The sequence below is a fragment of the Alternaria burnsii genome (assembly GCF_013036055.1).
Source record: "Alternaria burnsii strain CBS107.38 chromosome Unknown 705, whole genome shotgun sequence".
Taxonomy (NCBI): Eukaryota; Fungi; Ascomycota; class Dothideomycetes; order Pleosporales; family Pleosporaceae; genus Alternaria; species Alternaria burnsii.
In genome coordinates, this window is record NW_024066107.1 from 1070772 (window position 1) to 1093741 (window position 22970).

The 22970-nt window shown below is 51.7% G+C and overlaps 10 protein-coding genes across 10 annotated transcripts; 4 read left to right on the forward strand and 6 right to left on the reverse strand.

The window, feature by feature from the left end:
* Window positions 1-335: 335 nt before the first annotated feature.
* GT037_000401 (uncharacterized protein) lies at window positions 336-1322 on the forward strand (the record flags this gene model as incomplete). Its single annotated transcript, XM_038925448.1, has 4 exons — window positions 336-356; window positions 408-435; window positions 496-752; window positions 801-1322. 4 exons carry the CDS (start codon window positions 336-338, stop codon window positions 1320-1322), a joined length of 828 nt encoding a protein of 275 aa, XP_038791304.1.
* Window positions 1323-2284: 962 nt separating this feature from the next.
* GT037_000402 (phosphate permease (pho89 pi cotransporter pho89)) lies at window positions 2285-4066 on the reverse strand (the record flags this gene model as incomplete). Its single annotated transcript, XM_038925449.1, has 2 exons — window positions 2285-2721; window positions 2779-4066. 2 exons carry the CDS (start codon window positions 4064-4066, stop codon window positions 2285-2287), a joined length of 1725 nt encoding a protein of 574 aa, XP_038791305.1.
* A 1614-nt stretch (window positions 4067-5680) lies between these two features.
* GT037_000403 (uncharacterized protein) lies at window positions 5681-6314 on the reverse strand (the record flags this gene model as incomplete). The annotated part of the gene is made up of 2 exons (XM_038925450.1): window positions 5681-5879; window positions 6058-6314. Coding segments are annotated over 2 exons (258 nt in total). The 3' UTR covers window positions 5681-5878.
* Window positions 6315-6502: 188 nt separating this feature from the next.
* Window positions 6503-7123, forward strand: GT037_000404 (uncharacterized protein; the record flags this gene model as incomplete). Its single annotated transcript, XM_038925451.1, has 1 exon — window positions 6503-7123. A coding segment is annotated over one exon (621 nt), but the record flags the coding sequence as incomplete, so codon positions are not given.
* Window positions 7124-7908: 785 nt separating this feature from the next.
* Window positions 7909-9862, reverse strand: GT037_000405 (homeobox and c2h2 transcription; the record flags this gene model as incomplete). The annotated part of the gene is made up of 2 exons (XM_038925452.1): window positions 7909-9701; window positions 9751-9862. 2 exons carry the CDS (start codon window positions 9860-9862, stop codon window positions 7909-7911), a joined length of 1905 nt encoding a protein of 634 aa, XP_038791308.1.
* Window positions 9863-11657: 1795 nt separating this feature from the next.
* On the reverse strand, window positions 11658-13360 carry GT037_000406 (polygalacturonase precursor; the record flags this gene model as incomplete). Its single annotated transcript, XM_038925453.1, has 3 exons — window positions 11658-12061; window positions 12120-12934; window positions 13140-13360. The coding sequence occupies 3 exons, from the start codon at window positions 13358-13360 to the stop codon at window positions 11658-11660; spliced, it is 1440 nt and encodes a 479-aa protein (XP_038791309.1).
* Window positions 13361-14915: 1555 nt separating this feature from the next.
* GT037_000407 (mitochondrial inner membrane protease-like protein atp23) lies at window positions 14916-16738 on the reverse strand (the record flags this gene model as incomplete). Its single annotated transcript, XM_038925454.1, has 2 exons — window positions 14916-15747; window positions 16152-16738. Coding segments are annotated over 2 exons (1419 nt in total), but the record flags the coding sequence as incomplete, so codon positions are not given.
* Window positions 16739-17121: 383 nt separating this feature from the next.
* GT037_000408 (glutamate 5-kinase) lies at window positions 17122-18771 on the forward strand (the record flags this gene model as incomplete). Its single annotated transcript, XM_038925455.1, has 2 exons — window positions 17122-17176; window positions 17240-18771. 2 exons carry the CDS (start codon window positions 17122-17124, stop codon window positions 18769-18771), a joined length of 1587 nt encoding a protein of 528 aa, XP_038791311.1.
* Window positions 18772-19016: 245 nt separating this feature from the next.
* GT037_000409 (serine threonine-protein kinase 12) lies at window positions 19017-20284 on the reverse strand (the record flags this gene model as incomplete). Its single annotated transcript, XM_038925456.1, has 2 exons — window positions 19017-20123; window positions 20174-20284. The coding sequence occupies 2 exons, from the start codon at window positions 20282-20284 to the stop codon at window positions 19017-19019; spliced, it is 1218 nt and encodes a 405-aa protein (XP_038791312.1).
* Window positions 20285-20552: 268 nt separating this feature from the next.
* GT037_000410 (uncharacterized protein) lies at window positions 20553-21413 on the forward strand (the record flags this gene model as incomplete). The annotated part of the gene is made up of 2 exons (XM_038925457.1): window positions 20553-20863; window positions 20915-21413. The coding sequence occupies 2 exons, from the start codon at window positions 20553-20555 to the stop codon at window positions 21411-21413; spliced, it is 810 nt and encodes a 269-aa protein (XP_038791313.1).
* Window positions 21414-22970: the final 1557 nt, after the last annotated feature.

A 22970-nucleotide genomic window follows, 5' to 3' on the forward strand; every position in this document is an offset into this window, starting at 1 on the left:
GTCTTGGCGCCTGCGACGGATCAAGCTGACTCTCCAGCACAGGCGTCCTCTTTCACGCACTGCAGCCTGCCCATAGTCGACGGCCCCATTGTCGCGACGTCACCACCATCACGACCCTCACCGGCCGACCACGCCGAAGGAACATCGCTTCACCCAGCTGCCCTCTTGCGCATATAGTCTCGCTTTGGCCTAGCACTGCGAAATAACATCCCAGGCCCGTTTGCACGCTGCTGTCTAATCAACGCCACAACACCCTCGCCGCGGTGCTCCCGTCCGACGCGCCTTGAATGAGCCAAATCCTGTATCCCTCGAGCCAAACTGACACTGGGTATAACATGCAGGCATCGGCCGCTCAGGTAAGCTCTGCTGACTGTTTCAGGCCTTGCGCTGCTGACATGCCAATTCAGGATCAATCCAAGCCGACCATAGAGATGAGTTAGTGGCCCCCCCGCATCCGTACCCTACTGCCGATTACTAACACGTATCGTCATGAAGGCTTAAGAGAACATCTGCTCGCTGCCGGCGCTGGACAGCCCAGCGTGCAGCCTCTCCCACAGCATTCTCCACACCCCCAACATTCCCAGCACCCGCACTCTGCTGGCCCGCCACACGCCATCGACCCAGCTATTGGGGGCTCCGCCTACGACATGAGCCAAGGCGGCCCTGACGATGGGAACACGAGTGAAGGCCGCTCCAAGGGACGGCGAGAGTTGTCGACCTCGAAGCGCGCCGCCCAGAATCGCGCTGCCCAGGTATGCCCACTGCGCGCGCCTTCCTATGCTCCGCACTAACATCACCAGCGCGCATTTCGCCAGCGTAAGGAAGAGTACATCAAACAGCTTAAGGATCAGGTCAAGGAGTTTGAGCAGCTATGCGAACTCTACAAGACTCTTCAAACCGAGAACTACCAACTGCGCGACTATATCATCAACCTGCAATCGCGATTGCTTGAGACTCAAGGCGAGATACCACCTGCGCCGGCCGGTGTAGATCTCAACCGACCACACGAGCAACCAAACATGCACCAAGCACCGCAACCACCACAGCCGCCCCAACAACCCGAGCAACCACAGCAGCAGCAGCAGCAGCAGCAGCAAGCCTCCAGCAATAACAACGGCGGGCTTTCGGAGCGCCAGATTGGCGAGCTTCAGATGGCGGCGCAAGCAGCAGCGGCAGCCCAACACGGCGCATCTGGCAATAAGCACGCCAGCTCTGAAGGTTCGTACGACTATGCAGAGAAGCGCCAAAAGGTCGACGAGTCACCGCAAGGTCAGCACCCTGAGTCATCGTCCTCCTTCTATCCCAACCCAAACGCTTATTGAGAGAGCAGCCAGTTCGATCCATGGCTTACAGCTATAGTAGGCTCAGGTTCATCCGCTGATTACGACGCTTTCGTCAACGAGCTTCAGCAGTCGGGCAAGCAGGCCGTATAGCAGCCACGCTTCCCTTACTATTCTATCACTATTTTAATCCGCTTCTCCCACTTCTCTCTTACGATGTAATGCATAGACCCTGAAGCCTGTCTACGCTCGGGCTGGTGGTATTTTGCGACGGGCGTATGGAGTTGCTTCATGCATGCATGGTCAAGCTAGACTGGGCCATGATATGTTGTACAGGTTTCTGTACCGTTACGGGAATACCGATATCTCTTGCAGCTTTTTGCTGCTCTACCCTTGCACTTTTCTGCATCCAACGTGAAACCCAGCTCTACTACATATCGAGAAGTCTTGAAAGTGAATCAACAACTTCTAGACAAGGAAAAGACCGAGAGTAAGACCGACTCTTCGTATCCGCTTAGCCACAATCGGTATTCTCCGGCTACATTCTTGCCTTGAGAAGACTAGTTTGTGGCTTGATATACCTAGCACTGTGTTTTGATGTGCAAAACAAGAACATTCACTCCCACTGCATACAACAATACTGTAGGCAACAACATACGTGAAGCTCCGGTCCGTCGATCCGTTGTCCGCTGAACATGTGTTGCTGGCATAGTAGGTAACTTTAATGTACGAACTGCACATCAACATCAACTAATTTCGTACATCAAACTAGGCACGGCGCCTTCGGCCGAAAGACAACATCTCCTCAAATTATACTTCGGGGTCGCGCGATCATCACACTTCAATCAGTCTTGGGGGCTCACTGTGTGTACTCTATAGATTACAATTTGGTACAGTAAACGATTGGTATCATCCGTCTCATATCATGCACCCTAACCCATGCGTTCTTTTCGCGTTACAAGAAAGATGTCAAAACTAAAACTAGGAACAATGGCAAACAGCGTCTAGAAATGGGGCGTGTTGAGCGCCATAACCATCAGAAGACCTGAGATGAGACCTGCACCCGGCAAGGTGATGATCCACCCGGAGAAGATGAAGCCGACTTGCTTCCAGTTGACGGCCTTGAGATCGAAGTTGCAAAGCGCAACACCAATGGTGGCACCAGTGAGACATTGGGTGGTGGAGACAGGGAGAGCGAGACGCGAGGCGAGGAGGACAGTGATGGCGGCACCCAATTCCATGCTGAATCCACGGGTGGGAGAGACTTGGGTGATCTTGTTACCGAGAGCGCGTACGATGTGGTATCCGTAAAACCAGAAACCGAGACCGAGAAGAAGACCAGCGACGACGAGGATCCAGATGGGAGTGTCGGCTTCCTTGGTGACGACACCAGTGGTGTAGGTGTTGTATGAACCAACCCAGGGTCCGACAGCGTTGGCAACTGTGATGTGAGGTTAGCAGATGCATCAAGGTGCAAGATACAGGAATTTTGACTTACCATCGTTGGAACCGTGGGCAATAGACATCATCATAGCGGAGGCAACTTGAGCGTAAGTCCAGAGATGCTCGACTCGGTTATCGTAAACAATGGCGCGAGAGTGGACATCGGCGAGATCCTTCTGTGTAACAACGTCACGAGAGACACCCTGGAGGAGAATAAACTTGGTCCAGTTCATGATCTTCTTGGGGGAGTAGACGGGGAGGTGCTCGACTGGCTTCAACCAGCGCTCCTCGGGCTCGGGCTTAGCTGGGACGATGTGGGCAACGGCCCCATCGCGGGGAAGAGGACGAGACAGACCGCGACCACCTTCGACATCGATGTTGTCGCTGTCACCTGAAGACTTGTTGTCGACGGAGGTTGAGTGGCCAATAGGTTTCTCGCCCTTGAGGTTCTCTTGCTCGCTTGTGGCGACAGGCGCTGACTTGGCGTAGTAGTCGGTGACAATCTGGTCGCCCTTGCCGGGGAAATAGATAGGAGGATTCTCACGGTACAGAAGAGGACCGAGGGGAATATGCCACGCCCTCAGTCTGGTGTCACCCTTGACAAGGCGGCGGGTGAAGTAGGGGATGAAAAAGATGTAGGAGATGGCAAGCATGCCGAAGAAGACTCCGAGGATAATACCGCAGGCTTTGCCAGCACCCATCTCTTCGAGAGACTCGCCGTTTGGCAGCTCGTCAATGATAAAGAGAGCGAGGACACCAGCGGTGAAAGCCAGGTAGAATGGAATCAGGCGCAAAGCCCACTTAAAGGGGTCCTTTCGGTTGTGGACAGCAAACTTAATAGTCAAGAAGAGAACAGCGGCGAATGCGGCAGACAGGAAGGGTGCAATAACCCACGAGGCGGCAATCTGGGAGATGGAACCCTTCTTCCAGCCCCAGCTGAGGGGAGACTGAGCAGCGATACCAGCACCAGCGAGTGCTCCAACAACGGTCTGAGTAGTCGAAACAGGCATACCAGCAATGGTAGCGACAGTAAGGAAGACAGCGGATCCGACCTCGGCGCATCCCATGGCGAGCATGAGAGTAGCAGGCACAGGCTTGAAGGTGTCCAGGGCGAAGATACCGCTCTTGATAGTTCCAGTGACTCGGGATCCGAGAGCAACGGCACCCAAGAACTCAGTGAAACAGGCCAGAATACCAGCCTGCCACATCTTCAGCGTTCTCGCAGCCACGGACGTGGCATATGAGTTGGCGACATCGTTAGCACCGTTCGAGGCTGACGATGCAAGAAAAGCGATGGTGGTGATGGCTAGGATCCAGTCGTACTTCTTCAAGGCGGGAGCCATTGTAAGACGAGGGCGGCGAGCAGTTGCGCCGATTGACTGGTAAGGCTGAGTGTTTGTGAGGTGTCCTGGGAGAGGAAATCTTCAACTGGTCGAGTGCATGGGAGTTTAAGTAGGCAGTATGGATTCCGATGGGTGGGATCTTGGCGGCGAGATGATATTTCACTAGCAGTGAGCGTTTGTGGACGTCTGACGGTGTTGCCTGCCCCATCGAGGCGTGGTGGATCACCGAAGCCACAGTATCATGCTATCGAGCTCCGGTCATGGTCTGAAGCCCACAAATTGGTATTCTCTGGACCCTCCAGCGCCGCTCCGCGCTGTCCATAGTGGGCAACGGGGCACGCGATTGGTGCAGAAGATTGTAATGGGTCTCCAAGAACTGGCCAACCTGCATAGCATGTCTTTGACGCGTTAAGTCTCCGCCGTGCCTCGTCGCTCCTCTTCGCCATCGCCTTGGTCGGGTGTGGTCCAGGTCAGCGAACGAGAGTCCATCTCTGTACCACGTTCCCTTGGCGCCCAGTCCGCCCAGACTTGGACCAAGACGGGCCTCGTTCCTTCGAAATTTCTGACAACCCCAGATCGCTCTTTCCACCCACGAATGCGCTATCGTTTCAGCCAATCACAGCTCTTCCTCACACCCCGTGGGAGCTCCACGCCCTCACAGCGTGCGACAAAGTTGATGATGGATGAGGCGTTGTATGGGGGGACTGCACGAACTTATCTCTCGAGGTGCCGCATAGCCGTCTTCCCGCCCGCCAGATGAAGCCTGACAAGGATTGCCGAGGTAGACTTCGTCGTGCTTCGGTGCCGCCATGTCTTGAGACAAGCCTTGTCGACCAGTCCAAGCCTTCGCCTGAAGACATGTGCTGTATCTTCTAGCGATGGATACCCTGATACGTAAGAGAAGAAACGGATCGGCCAGACCGAGTGGGTGTTATGACTCCAATGGAAGACTATTACAAAGACATCGCGAAAAAGTACTGCGAGCTGAAGACCAACGATGACATTTCCGCGCTCCAGGCTTATGATGAGCATGTACAACAGCGTGGAGAGTCGTCTGTCAAACGCCGTGTTAGGTAAGCCAGTCACGCTTGCAATCGGTCCTTGGAAACTCGTCTTCCATTTCCTCTGAACCTATTGTCTCTCAACCATATTGAACCACACAGTATCATCCACTCGGTCAAGTCCGTAATGAGATATTGACTTATTAAGCCAGGAATTATGCAAGAGCCCACTGTAGCCCTGATGCTAAACCATGTCCTGTCTATCTTTATATCGGATTCTGCCGTTCTTCCCTGCATGACTGTACCCGCTACTGACATCCATATCCATGGTAGAGACACCGAGACCCACTCGTTTCTAAGGGCCATAATAGCTTACAGGGCCCACGGTATGCAGGGGTAGGCGTATCGGCCTAAAATCAGAACATATCATCGTATGGGACAGAAGCATGGAATCTTCTTGTGTCACTGTCCCAATCGCTATTGACTGTCCATTTCAGCTACTGCAAGATACTTACTTCCATTAATAAAGACACACACGGAGCTACAACCACATTTCGAGTCATTCCAATAGTGGAGGAGTCGTGTCGCAAGTACATTAAGGAGAGCCACACCACTAGTACATACTTGTATCATATTTGACAATAGTGCAGGTGAAGAAGAATGTAGTTATTTTCACCTCGCACAGGGAGCGGATGACGGCTGCGAGCTGGGCCTGGAGTTCTGGTGGTGGTACTGCTGCTATGTCTGCTCCAGAAGCGCCAAAAAGGTCCTCAAAACCGGGCACTTCACGATCACGAGGAAAAGAGACCAATCTAGGTATATCAAAGACAAAAACTGAACATACCTCTAGAGAGGATTACTTCTTCTTACTACAACGAAGCATATTAAAAAGTTTGTAGAGATATGCAGGAAACCTAGAAGTCTACAATGCTCTCAATGTTTACAAGGTTTCTTGTTATGGGCTAATGTAGACTCCAAGAAAGAGCTTACTATTTCTGTACATAGCCGGGGTTTCCCTTGTATGAGGCAACAGCACATAGAGACATGTTTCGATCCAAGGGCTCCTCAAGAGGTTTGATAGAGAGGATGGGAAGACACAGCTCCCAAACCATCTCTCTAAGTTCTGGAGCGAAGCGAGCACCGTTCATACCAGCGGCTACTCCTTGGATAATCTTGTTGTCTGCGTCTCGCTCGGCGTACATCTCTGCGACTGCGTCGCTCATGTTGTCGCTCATGTCGTCGGCCATGTCGTGTAGTGGTAGTCGTTGGAGTCGACTTGGGCGGGCTATCAGTGCAGAGTACCAAGGGCGATAATACAACGCAAAGAGGACGAGAACTAGGTCATCAGAAGAGGAAGCGAGCCATTTAGGGCACTGATCAGATCCTGCATCGAGAGCTGAACGTCACATTCAAGAGCTGACTGCACAGTTGCACAGTGCCCAAAGAAAAAGTCCAATCATTACACGACAGCATCGGTGCGTATTCGAGAGCTACTAGAGCAGAATTCGATACGGTGTGGTCTAATCTCAACGCCCACAACACCAACCTGGAGCTCAACGAGATTGGTACCAATGTTGACGCAGAGCACACTATGGTCAGTAGGGTCAAGCACGGCCTCGAAACTTCTATCGGTACCAACATAAACAATGTGATAGCAGCAGCCAGTGTGAGCGAGGAGACTTTGATATCTCACCTCACCACGTTGATGTCTACCCTGGACATAGAGGGGCGAAGACTTACCTCAAATTTGAGTACCATGAACCACGGCATTATGAATGCACTCAGCACGCACGAGAATAATGCGACATCTCGCCATGAGCATTTAACGACTGCCATGGACACGATCGAGCACAACCAATGTGCACATTTCGAGGCAATGAGCAAACCAAACGACACGACCGCCTCAGCCGCTCAAAGGTCTCGCCAGGACATCTCACATCTCGGACAGAATATGAACAAAGCAACGACTGCTCCCAGATTCCCCAGTCCGAACCTTGTAGCGTGTCGTGGAGATGACGTTACTATCAGCTGGATCACAACGAATGGCGACAGATAAATGTAAATTCTTAGTGGGGCCTGAAGGTATCTGACAACAGCGAGGTGCAAGTGGAAATCCATAACGGAGCCTGCAATTATTCTATGGAAGTGGTAGAGAGGGAGAAGATTGAGCGAAGCTTGAATGCTGGAAGGTGAGGTCTGGGGCTGCGAACGAGAAAGTGGTGTTGCGTGTTACGTGTACAAGAGACGGACAATGTATGTCGATCTCCGAACAACAACGATATTCAGTTAAGGAACTGCCCTAGTCCGATCGTGAAAGGGGTGCATCTATGGCTATGATATGATGAATTCGTCAAGTACAGGCCGTCATTATGATAGCGCACCTCTTCATGTAGTAGCATCCCCGTTCGGACAAGGCTCTCCTATACTTGGTTAATATTTCGCGCAGCGCAGTGGTACATTTGGTACGTACACATTGCTAGCCGCGACCATAGCGAGTAGCGCTAAATGCGACACGCACTAACAAAGGTTTGTCAGACTGGGCTCCCAGATCTTCGTACTTGTTGATACCCTCAGAAGCGACGGCGTTGCACATGATAGTAAATCAGTTAGGACAAGAGCACCAGTTGCTCAATGAGAGACTGAGTGACGTTATGCCAGTAACGGCTCGATACTACGAATATGTTTATAGTACATGTCTATCACATGTGCTCGAAAGCACGGGGGTATCAAAGAAAACATAGGGTCAAAAAAGATCTAAATGCTCGCTGAATGACATATGGAAAGCGTCGAAACAAGTATGGGGCATAGCTCATATAGGAAAGTTCGTTGCATGTCGGCTTTTCAGCTCTGTGTCGTGTACATGTGTATATGTTCATGCAGTTGCGACGTTGAGTCGCGGTAGGGTTGCGGCTGTTGAGCCATCATATGTTGCTGTGGATGCTGATGGTGCTGCTGAATGGGGTGTTGGGGTTGCTCATGCTGATGCTGGTGAAGATGAGGATGGCGCATGTCCATTGCTGCAACAGTATAGTCAGGGTGTATATCTGATGATGCTTGACTCATTTGCGACGATGGTCTAGGATGAGTGTTGCTTCTGGAGCTGCTGAGTCGATTGCCTATCTTAGAAAGCGGCTTCGAGATTATTTGACCGAATGAGGGACGGTCATAGTATTGTGATTCTTCGAACTGTGGAGCCCCACCAAAATAGTTGGGGTACAATGTTTCTAGTGGGTTGGGTGGGACCTTGACTTGCTCCATGTATTCGTCGTGATACATATGGGTATGTTGCTCGGGATCCATGATTGGAGTGTGGGCATGAGGTGTGTGCATCGTGGATGTTGTCATAGCCGGTGGGAGATCAGGTATAGCTGGCTGCGCTACGTCAAGGTAGTTCCCAGGGTCCACGTCCATGTAGCTAATGCGGCGGTTATTCGTATCCACCGCGGGAGTTTGCGGCTCCACAAATGGCGAGGAGCCACAATCATAGTCAGGTACGTGCGCTAGAGAACTACAGATACGTAGTAACGCTGCGTTGATGCTTGCGAGCCGCGCTCGTGAGTGCTGTGGATTGGAATTTCCAATGAGAATGTGCATGCGCTGCTCACGTGATAGCTTCTCGACATGCGGTACGGAATCTCTTGAAGGAGTCACGAAACCTGGAGGTAACTGCTGGTGCACAGAGTCCAGCTGTATGTCAGCGCGGAGACTCAAGGCGGTAATCAAGACCTCTTCTCGACTTGGTCGAAGATCACAACATTGAAGCTTCTGTCGGAGGATTCTCGAGTTGTCGGGACACCAACTAATCTGCGACCGACTTTCTCGTAGTCTCTCATCCAAGCAACCTATAAGCTCTTTCCAAGTATCGTGAAGGGCTTCTTGTCGTATCAGATTCCGGATGACATTCGAGTATTTCCATTGGTCCATCGTTGCGCCATTTTTCATGTGCTTCGCGACGTGGTCACATCGCTCATCCCACCCGATGCTAACCTCTTTGCACTTGTCAAACCCACAACCAAACACTCTTCTTGGCAATAAGGTGATGCCGATATCCGTTAGAGAAGGTAAAGGTCGGCCGGCATGGTAGCGTTGATGATGCTTGATGAAGTCTTTTTGGCGGTCGAAGATACGGTTGCAACCATTGACTACACACGGCCAGTCCTCTCCAGTCTCATGCATCCTCATCTCGTGTTTCTTCCAATCAGACTTGGCCTTGAACGTCTTCTGGCTCTTTTGTTCGGCACAATAGGTACAGAACATGAACGGTTCGCCAGACTGACTCTGAGACTTGTCATCGTCCGGGATCAATGATGGAGAAGCAACACTGATATCATCTGTTGGTGTATAGCTTGGCTCCATCTTGAGGTCGAGTGGGCTTTCAGTATCCACATGAGGCATAGTAGCGGGCACCGGACGCGTCGGATCAAGACCAGCTGGGTAGGAGCGTGGTTCCGCTCGTCTCTTGGAGCGCGACGACGATGAGGAAGCGATGGAACCTCGCGTGTCACTGCGGCCTGTGGACGACGAGAAGGTTGACGCCATAGAGAGTCGAGACCGCCATGATGACCCAGAAGAGGATGTCGTGGTTGAACTAGCAGTGCTGGTGGACATGAATGACGAGGCTGTGGAGTTGCGGCCTAAACTTGGTAAGCATATACACACACAAACGGGCGGCGACGAACATACGCGAATCTATCGCTTGTGAGAACATTCTCTGAATTAGATGTGGAGGATGCCTCGCCAGCAGGGCCTCAATATGTCGCATAGACTCCTCCGGTATGTCTAGATTGTCCTCCATGTTGGCTAGAGAGCCGTATGCTCAGTTCAATTTGCGCGACAGAGGACTACTGTAACATGCCGACTACACCTCGCGACAATTCAAACGAGTGAGAAGCTAAAACGAACGACAGGCGGAGGTGCAAAGGAGGGTGGGGAAGGGTATCCAGGTGTCGCGGTAAGACTAGGGGCCAAGGAGTGGATAATCGTGTATCCGAGCAGGCATCAGCTGCTGTTGGTGCGACAGGTTGATATACAAGTGGGATCACCTCACGCAAGACTGCAGCGGGGAGCGCGGAAACGGCACTCTTCTAGAAGACGTATGGAAGGATTGTAGAAGAAGCTAATTGTGGGTTGCTCGCGGGGGCGCTCGTGCGCAACATCGACATGACCACTGCCCTGGTTTGGCCTCAAAGCTGGGGCAAGGCTGAGGTTACGACAGGCGTGCCAATCTGTAGCGTGTTTGAGGTGGCCGCAAGGAACCGTAGTAGGGGCTGAAAGAACACGAGGACCAGCGACGAGAATGAACGAAATGACGTGCGCGCATCCACGACAAAAGTCTCTGCCAGCGTGGTTCAAACACGGTTTGCTTAGGTTGATTCCGGTCGAGATATGGCCGGGCAAAGTGTCTGCGCGAGGCGATGATTCGCACAGACGTGGTGTGCAAAGCACGCAACCTATCGCAGATACGCAACAGGCCATTCGCAACGAAGCCATCCGAACACTAGGCCCTGTAAGGGGCATGCAGCGCGGTACCTGGATGACGCACCGCTGGTTAACTGCTGGAAGCGTGTTGGTGCCGTGATGAGTGACATTTTGGTGGGACCTGACATGAGCTATCTGTTCATCCTGCACGCCGAATATCGGCATCACGCCGTCGCTTAATCCGGAGACCCAGTTCTTGCAGTTCGCGCCAGACGATGAAGGATTCACACCATCTGGCAACCACCGTCGACTGACGCAAGACTTGCTCGCAATGCTCATAACTCACGCAGATCAATCAGGACTCGAGTACCATGCCCACGATGATGAACTTGAGACAGGTGGCTGACAGAATGGGGTGCTGACGGCAGAAGCACGTCCCCCATGCATAACCGGTAGCAGCGAATGAATGCTTCGGGACTGTGATCGTAGCAGTTGGGCTGCTGCAGGCCGTCATCGCTGAAAATGCCCATGCAACTGGACGGTATCGCGTAATCGACGCGCAGTGAAAGGACACTTCGACTAGTGTAGGGTTAATGTAAGGGGACGGAAGCCTGCCACAACGGGCAGGAAGAGGCCGGGTAAATCCATTAGTTCAAAGATAACAGCCTTAGCTAGAGCGTTCGACTGCTTGGTATGAGGACCCGGACGGTGCGGTAACATGAAGGTGTAATTAACAGCATCACGCTTCTCCCGGGTTGTGTTCAATGTATCCACAGTGGGGCGTCGTCCCTGATGAAAGCGGCGCGATTGTCGGGTCCCGAAACGCCACGGCACTTTTGGGGATCGTCCAGACCACGAACGATTTCTTCAAACCGTTGAACAAACTTTGCCTGGGCGCGGATTTAAGCAGTACACCATTGGCGCGACACCGGCTTAACGTTGAATCGTACGTCACGTGGGCACATGCGCAGTTCATTCGGAGGTCGCGATGCTCCACAATCCAGAAGCAGCCAGTGTTACACCCCTTCATCGATCCGTCCAACGATCTACACGACGACTTTCGCTCAACGCATGCCGTCTTCTTAGGCTCAATAGATGATAGCGCACGGCACCCGACACGTCGGTCTAATTTATCTAACACGAAGCATAACGCTTGTCCTATCATTATCTGATTATACAAAGTGTCCATCGCAGTCAAAGTTGCCTGCCGTCTTGAAGTTACAAGAACTCTCCAATCCGCCCCCGGTGATATGAACATCGTCAATCTTGATGTTGCTACAGCTTCCCTCTCCACAGAGGATATAATAGTTCTTTCCCTCCACTGTTGCAGTACCGGTGATGTTCCTCATGGCAATGTTCTGGATGATGACACCGTTCGTTGGGTTGCCGGTTGGTCCGCCGTTCAGGTAGTCTTGTTGGATATCAATTCCGTAGATGGATATGTTCTCAACGCGAATGTTCTCGAAAAGAATATCGGAGATGAAGCCGGTAGTGTTCGAGTTCGACTTGATGCGGGCTCCGTTCTCAGCGTTCAGAACGACAGAGTTGGTGAAGGATATGTTGGTGACATTGTTGTCTAAAGGATAAGGTTAGTGGGACGCGATCGAAGATAGGTAATTGAAAGGATGACATACTTGACTTTCCGCCAACTGATCCAATGGAAAGACCGTGACTGCCGTTGCAGTACATGTTGTTGACCAGGATATTGTTTCCGCTTGTGACAGCGACACAGTCGTCTTGGTTGATAACCACGCTGTCACGAACTGTGGTGTCATTGGTGCTTCCCAAGTCGAATCCGTCGCTGTTGTGTGATGCCGGTAGGCCGTTGGAGCGGTTGTTGGGTGCATATCCAGCGCTGTTGTTCAGCGTAATGTGGTGAATATCCAGACCAGCACTGTTACTTATAGCGAAGCAGTGGACGGGATAGTTCTCGATATAGATGTCGTGAACCGAGCTGTTCCCAAGAACCTTGCTGATCTCGATAAAGTGGTTTGGCTTGGTAAGGCCTCCATTGCTACCAAGACCGTCCCACCAAGCTTGACCATTCCCATCGAGCACCGCATCTGCGTCGGCTGTAATCTCGATGTTGGATCCTCCCACCTTGATGAAAGCATAGTTTGCATCGGCATATTCCCAGAATGTCTTTCCCTTGAATGTCACCTTGGTTCCACTCTTCAGTTTTGAAAGATCAATAGTCGAGTTTCCAGGTACGGTGAGACCATCAAGAGTTATGGAAGTGCAGGCCGCTGTTGCTGCCGGGATAGCCGCATACTCAGTCACGTAGCAGGCATCCGTAGTCGCAGTTGAAGACGGCGAGGGTACGGCGGCTGCTGTTCCTACAGCAGCAAGAATGACTGACGTAGATGAAGCTACAAGGGAGTTAGTATCGGGATGGTTCGCGTCGTATGCTGCTTCTAGTACCTTGGAATCGCATTTTGAAAGGGTTGAGCTGATATGAATATCACAAACTTCTTACATCCACAGGGTACTGACACTCCTGTATATATACGTTCATGATCTTGCGGCCCCAGAATTTCCGTCCAAAAGCCACCTGCATATCCCCAACGAGTCGCCACATAATTTTGCGCGCGCGGCCACTCTAGAGATCTGAAGCCTTGTCATTTCCGACCAGAAAGCACAAGCAATCCAAGCACTAAAGCCAAGAACAGGCAAGGCTTGACAGCAGCACCATGCGAGAGGAGGTGTTCGCCCCACCACCAGGCACTGGGAAGTCAGTGCTAGCACGGGGAACGGCTCGGAAGAACATGGGGCGTGGCCGGCCAGTCCGTGGCGAAAGAACAACGACGCGTTCTGTTTGGTCGAGACGTTGCAAATGTACGACATGAAACATTCGTCCGGGGTGCCACCAGCACATGGTGGGAAGGCGGAGTGAATGCGCGGAAAAATGGGTTCCGTCCAACGGTATAGCTACTTAGTGCGAAGACGACCAGATGACTGATCGCGGAAATGACGCAGGACGGCGGGAATTGCGTAGGCCATATATAATCCACGATGTCATGCGGGATCAACCAGAGGTATCCAAAACTCCCTTATCCCAACATACGAGGAAGAACCGAGAATACACATACACGGCAAACTGCAATCTATCTGAAATGATCGCAGCGCTGGTAGAAGGAAAGATTTACCTTAGAAACGTGAACTCGGAAAGAGCCATGTGACTAGCGGCTTGGCATGGCCCTGGTTTCCGGATCGATGCATGCCCAACCTTCTCGTTCCTCTGTGCCGAGTAGACCCTGACATAGTTATGCAGGGCGCAAAAGGCCAAGACTGCAATGCGTATGTCATCGGAAGATACGGATGTATCAGAAAGCTTTGTAATGCTTCCAGGCTTAGGTCAGGGCTACTTTTGCATTCTTCAACAAAGACCAAAACATACATGGATATATATCTCAGGGGCTGAATCTGCTAACCTTCCAACGCCTATCAAATCGCTAGCTATCCTGCAATCATTCAATCTAATACAGGAATCACGCAAGGTAACGTAGCTCATATCTAGGAGTATCTCAGCCGCAGTCGGCACATACGAACGAGTCGCACTTGTTCAGATCATAAGTCATACAAAAGTCCCGGAAGTACACCTTCGCGCCTGATCGAGAACTTTCGGACCGAAGTGAACGCCGCACGTACAATCTTGCGTGACAGGCCTTGATATCGATTGCTTACTGAGAAGGACAAACAAAGACTTCGATATATCATGGCACATGCAAGACCACATCTTGAATATGATCAAGCGTTGAGTAGGTCTTTGAGTCGACTGTCGATGATGACAAGAGAAAGAGGCTTTATACACACAGGCAGGCATATAGACACCCCGAAATCTATAGAGCTCGTGACGAGGCGTGAACGTATATCTACTTTTGTCGATCAAAACCTCCATATAGAATCTTGCCAAGTGAGGCCAGCAGAATACAACCTGCTCACTTTTGTTGTCTAAGACAAACAACTATACAGTCAAACTTCAGGACAAAGAGAGGTTTAAGGGATATAAGGACTACTCTACCCGTAGATAGAACATAAAAACTTATCTCAATACACTTCAATTAGTCAATTACTCAACAACTTCGGCATCTTGAGACACCAAAAAAGTCCACTTCTGAACACTCGTTAGAGAGTGTGTTGCTGCGCGATGAAGGTCTGGATGCATGAAACACCATAGAACGATGCTTGACAAAGTCTTCAACTTCATTCTCGAGAATGAGCAGAACTGACATGATCCATACTTTTCACACTCCTGGCAGACATGAGTCTTTGTAGAGGCTCAGCTTCCATGGCTAAGTGCGCATGAGTTTGTTTGAATGTTGCAAAGCAGCTTGTGAACGGGACCAGGAGGCAGGGAAGTAGAAGGCCTCATATAAACTTGGCAAAGAAAAGATACGATGAGACGCGAGACATGCAGGGCAAATGCAGACATGGCCTCCGTCTTGGTCACTTTTGATGTCCCTAAGAGACGACGGCCATTGCTGACACAATCGTCTACTAACAATCAGTCCATCAATCTTATACATCATGTTCATTGATCTGCTTACAAAGCCAGTCACACCCACCCACAGCTTCATCCCCATACCCTCGATTTTAGCTGCCTCTCCTTCTACCGGCGCCGTCACACTCGATGTCGATGAAGCAGAGTGCTTCACCGTTTTGCTTGCCCGGGCCGTACTAGAAGAGCCAGATCCTGCTGTAGTAGTTGCCGTCGGCGTCGAATCAGCCAGAGATTTCCAGGCATGTCCAGGTGACAAGGTTGCCGTTTTAGTTGGATACGGGACAAATAACCCCCCCGGCGTGTTTGTATTTGAATCTTGTGAGTTGTTGTCAGGTACGTCTGGTGTTTCTGGTGCTTCTGGTTCTGGCCGGTTGGGTCTTGCTGCCGGTGCTTGGGGTTCATTGGGCACAATAGGCGAGAAGGGTTCGTCTGGTGTTATAGGTCTTGGGATGGGTCGCGGTGGTGGTGGTGGAATAAAAGCCGCGGAGGATGTTGCGACAAAGAGAAGACATAATAGGGTGTGTGGTAGCATTTTGGAAGGAGTTTGAAATTGGAGTCTGGAGCGGATGACGAGATTTGAGATATCGGGGCTGGTGAGTGGAGAGGTACGGGTCCTGGTACTTCTAGCCATGTTGTGTACACCCATAAAGTCTGCGTGTTTCAAGGCGTCCAGGTTGTGTCCAGCCTCATCATAACATTGCGGCGGAGCACCAACTGACAGGGTGGGAATACGCCTCGCGCTTCGCTTGAGCTGCCACCGCCTAATCAAGTATTGGGGGCCAAAAACAACAACCTTTGACTTTGCCCTAAGTAAACAGCTCGATTAAGTGGTTGTAGGTGAAACTTCTCTTGAGGGCTAAGTAGTCAATTGAGCGGAGAAGAAATATTGGACAACACCACGCCCCCTAGTATACCTTAAAATCCCAGCGCCCCTATCAACGCCATCGCTATGCGCATGTACAAGGGTAGTAAAACCGTCACGGTACATCGTTCGAACGGACCAATCACATGTCTCACTTGTCCGCATTATCGATATATCTCGTCAAATGGCCTGGTATCCCGGAAACAACTATCCCATACTTCGTTGACTACCTTTCCAGCATGCTCTTGGTCCTTTATGCCTGGCCTAGCCATCATACTCAACGTCGCTCTCCGTCTAACACACGATTGTAGTTGTTCGGTGATGCGCCACTGATTCCGCGTGAAGAACTCTCTAGAGAAACGACATTCGCCGCTGAGTGTGGAAGCGCGTATCTCAAGGCAAGCCTGGTGTCGCAGGTTCTCGGATTCGACTTTGAACTTTAGATGGTCCCACGCGTGAACCATTTCGTGCGCCATGGTGTCTTCCTGATGTCCGCGATTGCGGAACTTGTTGGCGCAGAGGAGGATGCCATGGTCGAGGGAGAAACCGCCCGATTGCTCATTTGTGCACATGCGGCACAGTATATTGTCCTTGTTCAGATCGCCTCCCAATTTGTATACTTCATCTGACAGGAAGCGTATAACGGGACTGTATTGTAATAGGTATTCCTTGTTCGACTCGCACCGCTTGCATATCGAGTCTGCTTTTATCTTGTCCATTTCGCTGAAGTAGCCCTTTTCTAGTTCGATGTCTCGAGAACCTGTCATGCGACCGAGCATTATGTTGAAGGTACTGCTCCATGTGTAGTATACGGGGTCGATCTTCTGAGGGGGTGGTTGGGCCATGGCGGAGAGGGATGCGCCATCGGGCGCCGTCTCGGGGTTTGCCATGGTATGGTTCGGCGGTGTGCGACTTTGCAGTTCGGTGACCGGAGTGAAGGGCGCAGACGTGTGGCGTGACGTACGACGATGTTTACGGTAGGGCGTCGTCTCAATTCCCGTCGCGAAAAGTTTAGGTGGAGATGGGGGAGGAGCTGGTAGCGCGGGGAGCCAATCGGAGGGAAGACGTCACCGCGAGCAAGGCAGCCCGAAGATCGCTTGCGAGGGAAACTTGGGCTTGTTCCAGTCATCAGTTGCGCAACAATATAAAGAGCGGCGTCTATGTAATGAAGCGCTGAGCTCCAACTACATCTCAGCGGTCCCCTTCTCTCCTACAATCTTCCTGACTATCCCACATCTGCGCCTGCCGCCATTGTATCACACCCTCTTTCGCAATGGCTGTCCATATGCGCAAGCAGCCCGGCCAACTCACCGTCGTGATAAAACTCGGTAAATACAGAACAGTACTTGATTCGCATCGAAAAGAAGAGAGCACCTGACCAACACAACCAGGAACCTCATCCATAGTGGACGAAAAAACACATCAGCCCCTCCTCTCCATCCTCTCCCTCATTGTCGAGACAGCATGCAACTTACGCACCGCCGGGCACCGCGTCGTAATCGTGTCCTCTGGTGCCATTGGTGTGGGCTTACGACGTATGAACCTCCCACGACGTCCAAAACACCTCCCACAAGTCCAAGCGCTTGCGGCTATCGGTCAAAGCAGATTGATGTCGCTATGGGATCAGCTATTTGGCAACTTGGAGCAACCAATTGCTCAGGTGCTGTTGACGCGAAACGACATTGCCGATCGAACACAGTACCAGAATGCGCAGAATACATTCATTGAACTCCTGAGCATGGGTGTCATTCCTATTGTGAACGAGAATGATACTTTGGCCGTCACGGAAATCAAGTTTGGTGACAACGACACATTGAGTGCTATAACTGCGGCTATGGTCCAGGCGGATTACCTCTTCCTTATGACGGATGTGGACTGTCTGTACGATAAGAATCCGCGCACCAATCCAGACGCAAAATCCATTGCTGTTGTGGAAGATATTGCAGAGCTGGCAGCAGATGTAAGCTCGGCTGGCAGTTCCCTGGGAACAGGCGGCATGAGCACCAAGATCGTAGCAGCAAGGTTGGCGACAAGTGCAGGTGTCACGACAGTCATCACGAAGAGTAGTAAACCAGGCAACATCTCTGGCATTATTGCGCACGCAGAGAAACAAAGAAAGGCAAGGATGTCAAGTCGGAATTCCGTCACCAACTTGCAGGAAGAAGGCGCAGCACATGCTCAAGCAGCCTTGCAAGACTCAAATCACGATCTCTCTGCATCTACAGCCTCGCTAGGCGATCAACAGTTGGCTGGAAGCGCATCGCCCAAACCAGAAGAACCAGTGCCCCTACACACCCGCTTCCTCCCGATATCCAACCCAATCCGCGACCGCTACTTCTGGATCTTGCATGGTCTCGCACCTCACGGGACGATATACATCGACCAGGGTGCATGGGCTGCGTTGAGCGATAAAGCTGGACTACTACCTGTCGGCATCGTAGAAGTAGATGGCCACTTCGCCCAGCAAGAAGCCGTACGCGTTGTCGTTGTCAAACGTCTATCCAACCCATCACACTCTCCCAAACCAGTGCAATCACCAACGACCCCGCAACCGCCTACAACGCCTGGCGCTCTAGCCCACGGCGTACACGCCCCAATACCAATTCGACATCCCCTTACGCACTCGTCGTCATCATCGTACTCGATGAGTTCCTCACAGACACTGCAGCACCCACCCAATTACGAACTGCACAACCCAGCACCGATTGAGATTGGGCGAGCGGTAGTGAACTACTCAGCTACCGAAATTAGGAGAATCAAAGGCCTCCATTCGACGCAAATTAGTGAGGCGTTGGGTTATGCAGATAGCGAGTATGTGGCGTTGCGAGAGAACATCGCCTTCTTTGGGGGCGAGAGGAGTAGACCTAGCACGCCCGACTTTAGGCATGGAGAAAAGAAGAGTGAGGTGGTTGAGGCGCATTGAGGCGGGTATCTTCATAGCGCGTAGATGGCAGATAGACATGGGTCAAGAATGAAGATTGAAATGCTTGCATTGCATGCGATGTGGGATGTATACCCATGAATATACCAAACGCCAACGGCAAACCGAAGACTCCAAGCAATGCGACTATAAGCGCGACTAAGAAAAAAAAATCAATGACTTCCGTGCAGAACGCCCTTTCGCCGTCGTAGATGTTAGACATTATGTAATGAAGACCAAGAACAAGTCTAGTAGCTCTCCTCAGATTGGTCTGAGCTGCTGCGGATCTTGCCGCCAGAGGTACGCTCGTAAGCTCGTGAGCTGCCCTTGCAGTGCTTCACGATCCACGGGTGTACCTCAACATCCTCGAGCGCGATGCGCTTCTCAGGGTCAAGTACGAGGAGTCTCTTTATGAGATCCCGTGCTTCTGCGCTGACAAAGCTTGGGACTGTGTACTCTCCTCTCGCAATCTTGCGCTGTGTCATGACTTGTGTGTCCTCGAAAGGCGCTTCGCCGACCAAGAACTCATATGTCAAGACACCCAAACTCCACAGATCAACCTTCTCGGAGTAGTAGTTGTCCTTACCGCCACCGCGAAGCATCTCCGGGGGCAGGTAGTCGAGAGTTCCGCACATGGTGTTTCGGCGGTTGTTGGGTGCGTGTACCGACCAACCAAAGTCAGAAATCTTGATCTCGCCGTGAATGCCCACGAGGATGTTCTCGGGCTTGATGTCGCGATGCATGACGTGCTTCTTGTGGAGGTACTTGAGCGCTGCGGCCATTTGAGCAATGTATTGTGCTGCTTTCCATTCTGGGAAGCGTTGTTCCTTGCGGAGGTGCTTGTAGAGTTCTCCCTTGCCGGCAAACTCGAGAATGAGGAAGATGCGCTTTGCGTCGTGGAAGTGACCGAACAGCTTGAGGATGTTGGGATGGGTGAGATGTGATTGGATCTCAATCTCTCGTCGGACCTGCTTCTCGACTTTGCCCTGTTGGAGCTCGGACTTGTGGAGGACCTTCAAAGCGCACACAAAGCCTGACGAGCGTTCCTTGGCGAGGTAGACGCGACCAAACTTTCCCTTTCCAAGGGGCTTGCCGATTTCGAACATGCCCAGATGCCATTGTTTGGGTTGTGCGGGGTTTGAAGGAGCGGTGTAGATGGCTGACTCGGTAAGGGTGCGGCGGTGAGAGGGGTTTTGTTCTGAGGGGCGGCTGGTGCTTGCTGTGATGGTGACCTTGGCGATGTTGGCCGTCTTTGCGTTTTGTGTGGCAAGCTTCTGTAATGGAATCTGATGGGGCAGCTTCATGCGGTTTGCAGCTGATTGTGACGACGACAGGCCGGATGTGGTTGCCGAAGACTTTGACCGTGTTAGAAGTAGCTGTACACGACAGACGAATTGATGCACACCTTTGCCTTGTGGTAGGTCGTAGTGGTGGTCGTGGATGCGACCTGGTCATCGTTCTCATCGTTGATGGTGGTGCGCTCAAAGGCGGCTTCGAGGTTTGCAACGTCGGCCATGGCGATGTCGAGATGTGTGCTGGAACGACAGAACAAGAGTATTATGGAATGCTATGTTGATGGTTGTTCAAGGCTCAGGGACGGCATGCCAGCTAGTTAACCACAAACAAGTGGGTTTCACGCGTTGCTATGGGAGACGGCGATCGGCGGTCGGAGCTTTCGTTCGCGCCCCACTCCAAAGAAGCTCCCCGCCATCGGGCCCACCTGCAGCTGGCAGCGAAGAAGACGAAGAAGAATCCATACCGTCACTCACCACGCTACTCAAAACATGGCATCGCTCAACGGAGCGCCCGCCGATACCGTGGCACCTGGCCACGCCGACACGTCCATCACCAAGCAAGGCTTCACCATCACCACGCGCAAACTGCCCATCCTCAAGGCCGGTCCTATAGAAGACATGACGAACAAATTGGGCATTGCGCCGCCCGAGATGATATTTGGCGACAACATGGTACGAATAGAACACGAGCAGAGTGGCTGGTACATCGAGTTCAATGCCTTGGATGCGCTGGATCGGGTGGACAAGACTGGCGACAACATGTTCAAGGTGTCATACTCGAAAGAATGGCAGCAGAACCGGTGAGGATTTATACCACGATGCCTTCCGAATGCCCGCCTGACAGCTCCCAGACAGAAGCAATTCGAGGATATCAAGGAAGTCGTCAAGCCGTTCGACTGGTCCTACAGCACAGATTACAAGGGAACCACACCGCCAACACCCGCCTTCGAGCCTACCGAGACTCCCATACCACTTGCTCTACTCAAGCGGCCTGACCCTATACACTTCTTCGACGAATTAGTCCTTTATGAAGACGAACTAGCGGACAACGGCATTGCCATGCTATCTTGCAAGATTCGCGTCATGCCGCAACGGCTACTATTACTTGTGCGCTTCTTCATGCGTCTGGACGATGTTATCTTCAGGATACGCGACACTCGGATATTTGTCGAGTTTGGTGACAACGTGGTGCTCAGAGAATACACAGCGAGGGAGGACAAGTACGAGCATGTGAGGAAGAAGCTAGCAGGAAGAAAAGAGGATGTGCTTGCGATAATGCGAGACCCCAACCGCTTGGCGGAGCACATACCTATCGTGGAGCATAAGCTCGAGGGGCTGCAATTGAAGTAAGCTAGGGCGGATCCGACAGAACATCCAAAAGAAAGAAAACGGGCCCACCAACACGAGAGCAACAGCGTTAGAAGCGGTAAACGGCGAACTAAATCTGCAAAACCATCAACAAGGTTTGTGCTTTGCTCGTATACCTGTTGATCGAAACCAAACTAATCTTTTGTTCAGTAATCAGCTCACCAGTACTCAGAACCCAAGCATCTTAGTCTGGGAATCTGCCCTTCTACAAGCTTCAAGTACAGACGCACCCCACTTACCTTGCGGAAGCGTCGTCGAGATGCACCAATAATTCTCATGCGCGACGCAATGGTAATCCTCAATCCACTATCGTGTACATATCTAGCATATAATGCATGTAGTCGATCTTGAGCTTGATGCGCATCCATGCACAAACGTTGTCCTGTGTGCGGATCTCAAGATCGTGCGCGTGTGGTCATCTGAACCGATAAGCGTACGGAGATCTCGATGGAACTTCGAGCAGACGAGCCACATGAATGTTCATGCCCGAATGCAATTCCTCACGACATGAATGAAGCATTGAAACTTTATCTCCCAGCTTCTATATTGAACCTCACCGCTGGTGCATGCAGATCGCTGTCAGTACCGTGCGCAAGCCATTAGGACCTGTAGGAGGTTCCTGCCTTATCACCTCCCAAGAAGCAATTGAGTTCTGTAGACGCTGGGATAAGCAGGCAAAATTGCCCTAGTGCTCCATGACTGTTCATACGCGTGTACTTGATTATGTCAAGCGGATGTTGCATTCGTCCGAGATAATCCTTACTCAGGGGACCGTTGTGCACCGCCTCAGATTACGACCGAAAAGTGGAAAATGGATGGAACTCAACCGACAGGAAATGACCGGAACTTGTACAACACAGAGTGGACGTCCTCGGATCATCCGGATGGCCAGCAATGCCAGCAAGGGTTTGTACAATGGAAGACGGGTACCGAGAAGCGTGGCAGACGTAATGGAGCATCCCGAGCGATCCCTCGTCCGGAAGTAGTAAGCTGTCGATCGCGGACCAAAATAAGCGTTGGACGACAGATGCGAACCAGCATCACCACCTGTACAGGTAAGCAACACCTGCGCATACCGAGTAGATTCGGCTTCTCCATGATGGTGGCCATATATCCTGCTTCAACTAAATGCTATGATTGTGGTGGCTTCTTCTTGGCTGCTTCCGCTTCCGCCGCCGTCCGGGCTGTGATGTCATGTTGAACATAGGAAAAAAGCAGACTCTTGACTGGGCGCCCAGTGTAGTGAGACTAATTGCGGTCTCGAACAAACACTGAACGTGGATGCGCACACTTCGAATTCGGCCCGTGTAGCGCGCGCACGCTCCCAATCATCTATCACGGTGGAGGACGAATCTTACTCAAAGGGTCCAAGCATCTCGTCCGAGGCGATGGTGCCAGGACTAGTCGCGGGCATGGGGAGTGTCCGCCATCCGGGGTGCTATGACAACATAGGTCCAAACGTTGTCTAGGAGTTGATATATGTTGAACGGTCGCAGGTGGTCAGCAAAATAAGACAACACCGACGTTGACATTACACGC